We start from the raw sequence: 14,376 nt of genomic DNA on the forward strand, positions 1-14,376 counted from the left end.
TAAAATTTGTTGTAAAATAGACCTTCATTAGTTCAGTTGGTAGTGCATTTAAATGGTGAATGTCCCCTAATAAATTTGCATTTAATAAATTATTGCAAACTAATGACAACAAGCCTAGGGCCAGGTTCTGTTCCAGGACAGCAGTGCTGGCAGGAATCTTTATATAAAATAAAACCAAGAAGCCATGTCTGTTCCACACTAATGAAGTTAGAACGGAAGAAGCGGGTCAATAAGAGCCCACTGGCTTATTTTTGCCCCGGAGCCTCTGTTCAGGTTTTTTGGGTCATGGCAAAGCAGAAGACTATCAGAGAAAAGTAACACAGCTGAAAATCTTCACACTTGTGTATATACTGGTAGAAATGAATGGACAAATTAGTGCTGTAGTATTTTTTCACTATAGAATAAACCAACTTCGGGGCGTCGGTGGCTTAGTGGATAGAGCAGGAGCCCCATGTACAAGGCTGTTGCCGCAGTGGTCGGGTTTGACTCCAGCCTGTGGCCCTTTGCTGCATGCCATTCCCTGTCTCTCTTTCTCTCTCTCTCTCTCTCTCTCTCTCTCTCTCTCTCCCCCTTTCACGCCTAGCTGTCCTGTCAATTAAAGGCAAAAATGCTCCCAAAAATATCTTTAAAAAAAAGAACGAACCAACTTATTGTATTATATAACTATGTGAGGTGAATGGGTGGTGGTACCTTCACAGACTCATGTTGTGTTGGCAGAACTTAAAAAAGTCAAAATGTCTGACTGCATTTTCAAACATATATTACCATCTGAGGTAACAGTGCACTCATGAAAACATGGGAGTCTTGGGTAGAGACATAAAAAATCTATATCAGATGTTACTGCTATACTGCACAGTGTGCCGATGTGTTTACTAGGGACGCAGCAATTCTGAAAATGGCAATTTGGTCAGTTTTGTCATTAGTTTTACTGTATACAGCTGTATTTATTCATGTTTCTCACTAAAAAACTACATTTTCCAAGATTAAGTTTGAACACATCATGAGAATGTTATAATTCACCTTTGCCCAATACTCATTTTTACGCATCATAATGTAACTCAGGGAAACTAATAATTGTTAGCTCAGGCAACCACCTGCTAACAGCTAAAAGCTAACATCTAACAGCTAACAGCTAACGTTAACTAGTTCTCCTCCTGCTGATGTCAACATAGATTTGTTGCTCACAATGTAGCATTGTCAGGAAAACATTAGGGTGCATCCTCTGTTACACTGACAGTGAGTTTACTGCATCCCTTTTATATTGTTACCAGGATGACAGGACACAGTTAGTCTCAATCCCTGCTTTTCAGCCTGTGCAAAATTGAAGGGACACAACAATAACAAAAAAATCGTCCACTGCCATTGTAAATGGTCAGTCTTATTTGTTGTAAGGGCAATGGCAGTCAATATGTCAAATATTGTCCAAAATCTGATCTCCTCTCTAAGTTGTTGAATACTGGCACTCTGGCAGTGACCTCTGGTGTCAGACACTGATTAAAAAACGCTGTCCCCCGGACAACAACGCAAGTTAAGTGGCGGAAGTCTGTATAGGATGGGCAGAAGGGGTGGTGGATGGGTCAATCTACCACCGACTTTCAGCTGGGAGGCCGGTGTTTGCCTCCCGTAAAATTGTAAAGTCAAACCCTGTTCTTTTTTCCAAAACCCAACCAAGCTTGTATGTTAGCTAAATGTAGCTGTACCGAAGCAGTGTGTATATTGTGAAAAAGACTCCATGCAGATTGTACATTTCCTATGAAAACTGAAGTGTATTTTGAAGACAGACGATGCATGTAACAGGCAGAAGTTGACACAGTGATCAACAACCAACTCACCCAGGGTACCCTGCAAGTCGTATCTCAACCTGGGAAGTCCATAACTAAACCTCAATATATGTCAGGGTCGGAGTGAGAATGTGTTGGTTCATGCCTTTCAGGTATTCTTTATAACAGAGGTTAGCATGTCACAGGAGGCACAGGACTCTGTTAACTGATTGGTTGCAATTTGTCTCTAAAAATTAAACTATCCCCAACTTTTAATTTGGCTGCAGAATCGTACGGTCATAGCTTCGAGCAGCTGCTGCAGCTTTCCATAAACACTGCATGGCAGCTTGATACAAGCTGCACTTTGCTGTTTGGTGTGTTTAGGTGTAACAACTGGGTACATAGCTGCCTGATAGATTTTTGGGCCACTTGGGGGCAGCATAGCAGGCTGAAAACACAACATCCAACATATTAGCCTCTTGTACAGTCGTTACAGCCGACATGCTAATAAAATGTTTGACTCTTCTCACATTCAGCAGACACAGAGCAACCTTAGAATTTATTTGCATTGTTATCTGATGAATGTCAGTCCAATATTCCCTCTTCTTTTAGCCCCTGAGAAAAATATCTGACCCACTACTCATACAGATTAATATTTGGAAGTGCAGCTTTAGGGGGAATTTTGCTAGAAATTAGAGGATAAATATGCATAGAAAGACAAGTATTGCGATGAGACGAACACAGTAAGAATGAGAGGGAGAATAGCTCCTCCTCTGCAGACAGTACTGAAGTTACTGCCATCTTCAATATTTTGACTCTCCTGTCAGGTTAAAGCTCAGTAGAATTAGGGTTCACACTTGTGGGAGTAACAATGGGATGTCAGGATTTGCATTTGTACAGCGAGATGAGAGCACAGATGAAAAGTGTAGGTGTGACGTGACAACGAGCCCCGCTGTGATGGGAGCTGACATGCTTTGGGTACAGTAAGTCAGCACACTGACATCATGACTGACAATAAGCTAATGATACCAGCATTCTACTGCAAACGAGGTGAGTTCCCTCCTACGCCACTCTGCCTGCACGTGTGTGTGTTTCTTACCTTACAGCCCTCGCAGCACACTCCATGGGCACACTGAGCCTCCTCCTTCAAGGTGCAATTATTGGCATTGCAGCAATCATTGGTGCATTCCTGTAAACAGTCACACAAACACACGGACACACAAACGCACACTTGTTAACAAAACTGCGTCAACACATTATTCCCTAAAAGGTGCCACTTTTTTAATGAGTCACCCTTAAACATAATGCTGGCAGTCATTAAGGAAAGGAAATAAACCATCTGGTTAGCAGTTATAAATGGTAGTAAGTAATTTTAATGGGTAATAAACATTAGGTTGTGAAGTTGTGAAGTAATAAACACTAAGTTGTGAAGCCAGTGAAGTTCTAAATGTTTGTAAGTTGTTACTAAAAGATCAAAAGCTTCTCCATTTCTAATGCTGCAGATATACCTGCTTTTTAACCACGTATTAGCAGAGACAACGAGCTGTGTCGTCAACGGAATTGTTTACATACCTGTCTGTGTAATATGCATGTGACACTGAGTCCTAACTGAATAAGAGCATCCGTCTATTGCGTCACATTGCGTAACATTCGACACTGTCCACAATAAATCCATTAAATATAGAAATCTGTTCTGATAGGTAAACTGTGCTGTGCGCTCAGATACGTCAGACTGGAGGCCCAACCACTTAAAAAATTATGAGAACATGCTATCTTCCTATATTTGTTTACTTTTTAAATTAATAGTTTACCAAATGCTAGTCGACCAGAAAGGTCATAAAAGTCATTAGTCGGCAAGATTTCATTGGTCGCTTAGTCGCAGAAAAAAACAAAAAAACAAACCAAATTCAAAACTCTATGACGAGCTGTGCCTCATCAAAATAAATCAAAACCTATATGACTGGACCATATGGGAATTTAAGGACAGACACAGGAAGTGACCACACTCAGCAGTCAGACGGGAGTCAGGTTAATTTACAGGGCTGGTACTTGTGGTTATTTCATAGGCTAGTTAATAACATGTCGGGCAGGAAATAAAAAGTGTGGCATCATTCTGAGAAGGTGAAGGATGAACCCAAGGTGATACGTAAACTCTGCATCATTCATCAACTACAACCATGACGTATCATCTGAAATATGTAAGTAGCTACATGCCCATTAGCCACTTAGCACAATCATTACTGCTTTGCTGACAGCGTCATTAACAGGCGGCTCACTCAGCAGAAGTTCATTCTTTCTTTGGCATATGACCTAAGTTATTCCTGCATATGAAGCATATGAAGTGAGTCAACACAAAATATTCTAGCGTTCCAATTCGCATTCAGGTTTGGTGTGAACACAACATTGGACTGAAAAGCTAATAGAGCTTGTGGAATGTAGCGAACTTGCCGGTCGAGGTTGGGGCGTATGGGTAAAACTGCACACAAATACCATCATATACCTTATGCCCTGGTGAAATTTCAAGGAGGTATGAAGGTATGAAAAAACAGATACGCTCATGCCTAGCAGCAGATGTCAAGTAAGCAGTGAGAAATTCTGAGTCATTAAAGACAGGGTTCTACGAACTTTACAAGTTTACAAGTAGTCCACTGTTTGTACTCCACTTTGTGTAATGTATTTGTCCTCTATGTCACCTTGTCTGTTGTCACATAATTTCCCCAATTAAAAAAAAAAAAAAAAATTTTACAAGTTTGTGTACAGTTGTGTTAATAGGTTGTTAATAAAACATTTGCAGCCAGATTTAAATGATAAAAATAAGAAAGCTAAAAAGACAAACCTATTCTACACACACGCACGCACACGCACGCACACGCACGCAAGCGCGCGCGCGCGCACACACACACACACACACACACACACACACACACACTTTTAGCAGTTTCATAGACTAACTGTGACTGACAATTCGTGATTTCAACAGATGTCGGCAGAAAGAAAAAAAGAAAAATAAATAAAATCCAGTAATGTGATTTTACTGCTGCTTGTGTCATACCATGCACACAAAGACAACACCTCCAGTTGTCATGGTGCCCTCAACCAAGCCACATTTGCACTCATTACAAATGTGGGAGCTGACTCAAGCCAGAGAAAAAGTCGAGTACACCGGCAGGAGGGAGCAGAGAGGGGATTATGAGTGAAGGCAACAACTACAAGAAAAAGCAGCAGCTTTTCTGTTGAGTGATGTTGATCCCAACAATGAGACTGAGCCAATGTCGTTTGAGGTCTAAAACCAGAATGTCTCTCTGTCACTTTTCACAAATCCACTTTTTCTGCAACGCTGTCTTATCACATTTCTAAAATAAAAACTTTAAAGCTTTATTGTAAAAGATTTAGTTTTGAAAGGATTCTGACTTCCCCTCTAAAAAACAAACAAAAACAAAAGAGGATTACATTTAGTTTACAATCTGGAACTCCACACCCCCACAATGTCATGCGTATCACACATTTGGAAATCACAAGGTGAGACCATTAAGCAGCGTTCTGTAGCTCGTCTCATTTGCAATGCTAAGAACAGGTGGCTTGTCAGCAGCCTGAGCTCGACTGTCAGCTCCGCTCTGACTCATAACAAACAGCCCCGTCAGCCGACTCGCTGTTGTCAACGACCAATTTACTTCCTCTGTTTTCAATTTTCTCTGCTGCTTGAACCAAAGTAGGTTTACTTAACCTCTGGGTTTATTGAGCGCAAACACTTCATCCCGATTTGAGGGAACTTTCAGCAATCTTTCAGCTGTGTTGCACAAAGGCGACGCAGATCGCATTGATGATGAGGCTGCAATGGCACCATGCTGTGCAAAGGAAAACCCGAGGGAAAAGTCTAAACAGCCACTTTTACTACACCAGTGATGTCAAAATGAACAAATAGAATTAACAGACAGATCATTTTATTTAATGCTAGACTTCACATATGCTACTTTCTGTAGCCTGTCCACTTACTAGCATTTTACAGAGCTTTAAACCACATCTCACCAGCAAATGGAGTTTCAAAACTCTGGAAACAGCGACCTATGGGACCTTTAGTTATTTCGTTCAACTACTATTTCCAAGGTCAAGAAGAACTTATTATTTACATTTTAGAGCTGATGTGAGTAAAGTAGATCAGCAACAAGTCCTTCTCAATCTTTTGCTTTCTTTTGGAGGGTGAGATGAGAAGCTGGATGTCAATCTCATGCCTGTGTGTTGAGTACAGAGCTGCAATTGGAACATGATAAGCATAGCTTAGCATCAAGTCTATGCAATATCTGTCTAGGTGAAGTACCTAGAAACTTTAATTTCTCAGAAATGTAATAAGTGTCATAAAATGTAAATACTTGGGTGAAGTGGAAGTTCCTTAAAACTGTATGTGTTATCATACATTAAAAAAAGGAATGACAATCAAACATTGCTTAGAAGTCTGGAAAAACACATTCAACCTCTTCCACTCAGCTTGGACATCTGCATCCTCTGCCGTCATTACTGTCTTCCGGAGGTTGTAGTGGGCTGAATTAAAGCTAGAGTTAAGATAGTGATATCATATAAAACTAGAAGACCTAAGCAGTCCATTGGTACCAACACTCCAAAGTAAAGGCCCCAACATACTCAGGCGTACTATAAACGGAGTGGACTCCGCGAGGAATGTCCGCAGTCATTTGGGCTTCCATAGTCGAGTGCACTTCCATGTTGTAGTTTCCTGTAAAAATGTCTGTGAAACACACTACATTACCCACAATTCTTGTGCGTCGATGTGAAAAATACATGCCGAGCAGTCACTGATGCGCGGAGCGGAGTCCGCGCGGTCGTAAAATATGAGCTTTGCACGCACAGGGCTTGCGGATGTCCGCTTTTGGTCCGGGCGGACCTCCGCGGAGTCTGCTCCGCGTACATTCCACCCGAGTATGTTCGGGCCTTAAGGCTACATTTTGGCGAGGGAAAAACTGGCAGGGCAATTGTCACAGGGGTTCCTTGACCTCTCACCTCAAGAAAATCTCAATGGAAATGGGTTCTTTGGGTACCAACAAGTCTCCCCTTTACAGACATGCCCACTTTATGCTAGCAACATGCCGTCTAAGGGCCAAATCCATGCAGTTTTTTGCATGCCATACAGACGTGTTATTTCATCTATTGTATTTGAATCGTTTTGCATACTGGGGTCCCTAAACAGTCTTGGAATTGCATAAATTGGGTCTGACTGGAAAGCTGAGACTCTTGTGGATTTAATGAGTATGCCACTTCTATGAGGCATACTACTGACCTGCTATATCCAATAAAGATTATCTGTACCCCTAAAAAAGACAAAACTGGGTCTATGGTAGGGAGTGGGGTAGTGGAAGAGGTTACAGATCTCAAACACCACAGTGGAGTAAAGAGCAGAGCAGGAGTAAATAGGCGAAAACACCAGTATGGTCCTTTAAAAGCAGATTATCACTAGGAATCATTTGATTTACAGTGATAGTTTTATGGGCTTGGGAAGGTTCAGACGACTATCAATGAATAAATGTGCTTACATCAGGTTCTCCACAATCGCACTCTTCTCCATCTTCCACAAAGCCATTCCCACACTTCTTGCCCCCCACCAGGTCCTTCATGTTGGGCATGTTGAAGAGACACATGCCTCCTCCCTTCTGGAAGTAGCTGTCCAGGTCCCGTTTGCTGCAGCGGCTGAAGACACGTGGGAATGGATGCCTGGAGAGAAACATTTTTATCTAATTTTTGAGGAGCAAAATTTACAAAAATATATGACATAGATTCTTTTTGCTTTTCTGAGATTCAAAAGTAGTTCCTTGTGTTTTTATGTAGTGTGTTGAAATGTAACAACATACAAAAGCTTTCAATACAGAAAAATGTTTTCTCTCATTCTATTATTTTAATGTGGTACAATATCAGTGAAAACTGGTGATTAAAAATCTATGATGTTCATAATAAAGTGTAACAAAAGTTTGTGTTTTTCTGTCTGAGAGGAATCAAAAATCTCAGGAGACAGGACGAGTTCTTTAGGCTGCCACATTAATATGTAATTTGTTTATTCCTTTGGCTGATGAAAGTGTTATTCATATGTCAAGCTGTTAGAGACAACAGCTTGGTGTAAGCAGGTTTGTGCTCGAGGCTCACCCGGTGGCGGCAGCCATCACACAGCCTCCCTGCTCAGCCGTGGCCTCCACACAGCAGCCATCGTGGTCGTGGCTCATGCCGAAGTTGTGGCCGATCTCGTGGGCCATGGTGGCCGCAGCGCCGATGGACAGCTCTGAATGGTCCTGTGGGTGAATTAGAGAGAGGAGTCAATAATGTGACTATGACAGCATGGCGTTGAGGCTGACAGGCATGACCGCATGAAGTATTAAGTATAAACTAGAGCTTGTGTCAGGGCATGAGCTCATTCCTCCCTGTTTATCCACTCTTTATACACTGTGTATGTATGTACTCATCAGTAAATACAGTAACTTCATGAAGCATAAATTTAGGAATAAGAGCGATCTCATGACAATATTAAGTTAAATAAAAAAGGCCATAAAATTACATTTTAACTTAACTCAGTTTATATCATGCTTTATTTGTGCTTACTCTATTAGGAAACAAATCTGCAATTATCAAATTACCATAATAATTCCCACAAAGTGAACCTGGAGCCTTCGGGACACTGAATCTGTTATTTCTTTGTGTTTAAGTCTTGTTTTTTTTTTAGTACTCACTTATTGCCCTCTGGGATCATATTACAGTCAAACACATGCATTCAGCAGGAGCCACAGTTTGTGGCTTATTTAATTGTTTACAAGGTGTGCCGCTCTTCTTTTTTCAAATGCACATTAAGAAAGACTGCACAAATATTAAGAGGAAACATGTTAACAGAGGTTAAAAAGAAAAGCAAGGCTAGACAGGGCTCTGATGGAGTTTACATGTGATATGAGGAACACTGTAGTGGGAAAAGAAGCCTGACTATCTTTATTCTGCAGTCTCTAGATAAGTCAGACAACAGCACTGTATCACTCAAAAACAAATAAACACACTTAACCATGTATGATTACATTTTCAAGATAAACCCAACTTGTTCAGACTCTTTCAGGGTCATCTGGGACCAGCAACGGGAATATATATGTGAACTTAGACACACCTCCTCTATATGTGCAAGGTACAGCCCACTCCTGCGCAAGATCTTTCACAGAGTCCATTTCACCAAGTCAAGACTAGCCAAGGTATGACTATATACATGTGTTTTGGTCATGCCCACATTTATCAAGATATGGCATGTACTATTTGAGAGGGGAGGAAAACTAGAGCAAGAGAAAGAAGGAGGGGCTGCGTGGCCACTTAGTGCCTCTGCCTCCTCAGCAATGGGAGAAATGTGCATTACATGGGGTAAAGAGCAGTGAGCACCTTGAGGGGCACAAGGGGGGGTACTTGGTCTGCAGTGGTATTTGGGTGGGTGGAGTGTGTCAAATGGCATCCACATGAATGCCAGGACCGAAAGTTTCGCAGCAGAACATTGCACTGTAACAAGATGATCAATGTTATTCACTTCACTTGTAAGTGGTTTTAATGTTTTGGCTGATAAGTGTATTTTTCACATTAGGAATTTGAATGTTTTTGATTGGGTTTAGACGCTGCTGTGGGTCAGGCTCAGGTCAGGCTTGAACAGAAACTGTGCAGGTTTATGTAAGGTCTGGCCTGATATTTTGAGCCCAATCAGAGCTCTGCAGCTGAGGCTGATGTCATTAGTTCTGCAGATATGTGATCATAAAGATTTGAGCACTAGATAAGATGTCAGAGGATCACAAAAGTTATTAAGATTCATCTCTGGGAATCAGAAATGTCCATAAAATTTCACAGTCACCCATCTGTTATTTGACCTTTGACCAAACATCTCACCTACACAGCCGTCCCTAGGGATACTCAGCTATTATTGATTTGACTTGATAAAAACTTAAGAACTTTTTAAGTGCAGAATCATTTAAACTGCAAAAAGTAAGGTACATAATCAGTACATGTGTTTGAAGTGGTTAGATGATGTAAAGTTGAAGCTAAACTCCTTCAGAAGTATGAAACAGCTACAACGTCCTAGTTCCAAAGGTAAAAAAGTCAGACTCACAAGAGTCTCACACACACACACACACACACACACACACACACACACACACACAGCAGTGACAGTATTCAGATGTATTTAGCTCCTCTTTGATCTGCTGAAAGCTGTCATTCACTCTCAGCTCTGCTTCTGAATTATGCAAGATGTATAAAATAAGGATGTGTTCACTGTCTGGGAACGCCAATGTTCTGCAGTGAATCCTTCACATGCTGTTTTTTTTATTTATTCAGGGAGGTGTCACTGAGAGGAAGCCTCTCTGTAGCAGGAACGCCCTGATCACATCCCCACAGACACATACATACACATACACACCTGGAAGCTGCCCAGTACAACCGCAGTCTGATCTGCTGGCCACTGAGCAGCTCCACTGGAGCAGCTGGGGTTAAGAGCCTTGCTCAAGGGCACAAAGGTGGTAATGAGGGAGGGGCAGATTTATCCTGCTAGTCCGGGGATCGAGCCAACGACCTCCTGGTCACAAACTCTCTCAGTGCTCTGGGGGCCAAACCACAGAGGTAATGTGAGTCAGCGCTGTGCTGCTGAGCGGAGCCACAGGACATTTGGATTCTACAGGCCACCACTGCCCACAGGAGAGCTAACAGCCCATTAGAAGCTAATCAAGCTTGGAAAAGCTATCGATCTCTCCAGCTGCGTTCATTCAGTCCACTGCACACATATATGAAGCTATACAGTTACACAAGCGGGATAATACTACTTAGTGGGTCTTTTAAAGCTGCAGGTAACCAGGCAAGGCAACGTCAAAATCCAACTCCAAACAGGAGACACTGAAGCAGAAAACAGGGTTCCATCCTTAAAGTACTACAGATTTGCTTTATATAAAATATGGCTTTTCCTGTTTGTGATGATCCTAAGTATGTGGAAAGCACTTCAATCTGGCACATTTGTCCAAATAAAAACAAAGCCATTCAAACTCAGATGGAATACGACTCAACTGTATTGAGACGCCTTATGTTGATGTGTGCTGTAACATTTGTATGAATAATTGTTTGTATATTTCTAATTATTTTTGAGATTATTTTGTTCTGACATTTTTTTGTTTCTTGTCTAATAAAGACTAATAATATAGTAAATAATAATGCCTGTAAACAAATTTGACCGTCAAGACAGAATATCAACAAATGACTACAACCACCAATAGGCCCTTTTACTGTTAGTAACAGTACAATGTTTTTGGTGGGCTGGGCTTAGCTGGAAGCAAAACAATTCCCAAAAGACATTAGCTAGCACTAGCCAGCAGCTTCTGTTGGCCTGTTTTAGACAATGGAAGATAATGTGAGTGGGGCATTCAGAAATACTCATTCCAAGTACTGGAGGTCACGGTTAGGGCTATCACTAGCCATTTGTTAATTTCCGTAACTGCTTATCCTGTTGGGGGTCGCGGGGGGCTGGAGCCTATCCCAGCTGACACTGGGTGAGAGGCAGGGTACACCCTGGAAAGGTCACCAGACTATCGCAGGGCCAACACACAGAGACAGACAACCATTCACGCTCACATTCACACTTACAGCCAATTTAGAGTCACCAATTAACCTGCATGTCTTTGGATTGTGGGAGGAAGCCGGAGTACCCGGAGAAAACCCAAGCTGACACCAGGAGAACATGCAGACTCTGCACAGAATGGCCAATCTTGGATATTCTCTGACATTAGAGTGGTTAATTTACCAAAAAAAAAACCACTCACAAATGTACTGCCAAAAAGTCAGGCTATATAGTTTAAAGAATGACAAAGTCCACATAGGGAGGAAGTCATAGTGGATAAGTGGGTGAAGCACACAACATTTTCCCAGGAGACCAGATTTCAAGTCCTGCATGAGTCAATGTTGGCTTTTTATTTTTAGACTTAGTTGACATACTGCTTTCAGTTTTAATGATGTATAATGCTGCTGAATGCACACTGTGTAAACAAACTTTAGCAGAATTTTGTGTTAACGACATATTTCCACATTGCTCGGACACCCAGGATTTTACACACGTGTGTAAATAGCTATATTGGCTATTTACACCCAGTGCCTTTCAATATGTTTTAGTAAGTTGTACCATTTTAATGAATTCAAATATTTTCCAATAATAACAATAAACCTGTTTGTATTAACAACATATTTTGATGTTGCTCGGACACCCAGGAATTTTCACCTTTGTGCAAAAAACCACATTGGCTACCCCAAGTGTTTTGATATGTTCTTAAGTGATATCCATCAGATTATAATTTTCATTCATTTCATTTTCATTTATTTGACTAAAGACGATATCACATGGTATGGAGTAAAAACATTACATACAATAACAGAGCAATGACACACGATGTGGCTAAAGCACAATAAATGTTACTTGTTTTTTTAAGATTAATTTTTTGCACTGTTTTTGCCCTTATTAGACAGCACACAGATCCTGAGTGAAAGGGGGAGGGAGAGGGGGGATGACATGCAGCAAAAAGCCATGGGTTGGAACACTGCTGCGGCAAGGACAGAGCCTTTGTTCGTGGGGTGTCCGCTCTACAAGGTAAGCTAGCAGGTGCCGCCAACAAATGTTACTATAACAAAGAAAGGACATTCTTCAGAAAAGTACCTAGTTTACGAAAAACTCGTGGCTTATCTGATTGTAATAAAAGCAAAATTGTACTACTTAAAGTCTACTCACTACTTAAAGCCATAACTTCAGTCACAGTAACATTAGAATTTGTGATTGAGGTATCAGCTGAGCTTATATCTTGTGGTGTGTCTGACAACTACTTTCCATGTTGCCAATGTTGCAAAGTGATCATTTGAATACCTCTGTATGCGCTGATTAGTTTTTGGCATATTTCCCCCTCGTGTTTTGAAGTTGTTTGGGGGTTTGCTATTTGCTCACGCATGCTAATTAGCTGATCACTAGAGATTTACTCAAGCTTTGGTTAATGGTTGCTCATTTATTATATAACTGAATCTAGGTAGTGTGCAGTGAGTTTATCAGAGCTTTGAAATCAGCTGCCAGTTGCTGCTGGAAACAAGACTGATGAGAGTCGTGACACTGAACCGGAACAGTTAAGCTTCAGGCTGTAAAACCAAAACAATGCACTCAAACAGGCTAAAAGTCTGCGTAGGGATGAGGGGAACTGCAGAGTTGGTGACAGGTCTCTGTGGCTTCAACACGTTACACATTTTCACTAAAATATTCATAAAAGCAGCTTCAACCTCACTCCACTACTTTAACCTTTCCCTTATATAACCCTGATTGATCCTAATTTGACCTTTGACCCCTGAGAAAGACCTAAAGCTGGTGACCAAAAGTCTATATTTTAGAGGACGTTCTGCAGACACAAAAGCATTGACAATCAATAGCAGATGAACAGAAGATGGGAGAAAATATTGAGGGGAAAAGAGAGTGAGTGAAAAGAAAAGAGAGAAGGAAGAGGAAAGAGGAGAAAAGTCTTCCAACATACCACGTTGATGCCTCCAGAGTTTTCCAGGCTGCACATCCCCTCCAGCGGTGCCATCCCAATAGTTGTCCCCTTGAAAATCACACCACTATCAGAGCCACACAAACACACACACACACACACACACCCACACACACACACACACACACACACACACACACACATTACGAAAAATCACTTAACTTTAATCTTTTCCCTGTTCACTTACAGGCTCCATGGTGAATGCACATTGATTGCAGATGCAATAGCAGTGCACAGTGGCAGACATGACAAGCCTGTCAGATGTGGGAGAGGGTGTGTGAAGAACCTCAATCCACCATGCCATCTTCTTGCAGTTGTCACTTAGCATCCCAAAAACAAAATCAAGCCCTGACTGATAAATCCAAACAAAATAGGCCCTTTGGTATCAGCACAACTAATTATGGAGCAAGTGGGGCCAACAATTTACTGCTTATGGATGAATGCTGGTGTGTGTGCGTGTGTTTCTCAGAGTGTGTGTACGCCGGCAGTCAAACTGCGATGATGCTACTGCCGGCATGCTGAGTTGTGTTGGCCCAATTATAGCCGACTGAAGCAAGATCTATTGCTTAGTAAAATATCTGTTTAAATTATTACTTGTCAATTTAAAGACTAATGAAATATGAAATTATGTGACCCAAAGCTTGGAGTGTTTCTGTCATTAGAAGCACACAGAGGCCCATCAGGGGATAGGAGGTGTATGAGGGGGGATGTGGAGTTAATCAGCTTTCTTATTAGCTGAGGTGCAGCTACGATTATTAACTTGTGTGCCAAACCGTGTACTAACATCACGACAAAAATTTGCAGGTTCTTTCTCCAAACAAAACCTAAAGCAGCCACTGTCACTGGAAAAATGTTACAGTCCCCCAACAGACACGATTTAAAGTATGTTTACTTATACTGTATTAATACTCTTATATTTTGTTTAATTTGGTTTTCCCACGTAAGACTTTAAAATACTTGAAGGGGCCAGAGGCAGATCTACTCCTTTTTCCTCCCCAAGTTTCGCTTTCTCCAGTCTTGCTCGCGCTGGGCTGATAGCTGAAAAAGCA

The 14,376-nt window shown here is 41.4% G+C and overlaps 1 protein-coding gene across 1 annotated transcript in view; it reads right to left on the reverse strand.

Moving 5' to 3' along the window:
- The window catches only part of adam19a (ADAM metallopeptidase domain 19a), a 288,250-nt gene that overhangs the window by 44,229 nt on the left and 229,645 nt on the right, over positions 1–14,376 (reverse strand). Inside the window, exons 10-13 of the mRNA XM_033609823.2 lie at positions 13,310–13,394; positions 7,905–8,047; positions 7,301–7,478; positions 2,860–2,949 (exon numbers count right to left, since the gene is read on the reverse strand). Coding sequence (XP_033465714.1) covers positions 2,860–2,949; positions 7,301–7,478; positions 7,905–8,047; positions 13,310–13,394 — 496 coding nt within the window. The remainder of the gene's footprint in view (positions 1–2,859; positions 2,950–7,300; positions 7,479–7,904; positions 8,048–13,309; positions 13,395–14,376) is intronic.

Source organism: Epinephelus lanceolatus, chromosome 22, assembly GCF_041903045.1.
Source record: "Epinephelus lanceolatus isolate andai-2023 chromosome 22, ASM4190304v1, whole genome shotgun sequence".
Classification (NCBI taxonomy): domain Eukaryota; kingdom Metazoa; phylum Chordata; class Actinopteri; order Perciformes; family Serranidae; genus Epinephelus; species Epinephelus lanceolatus.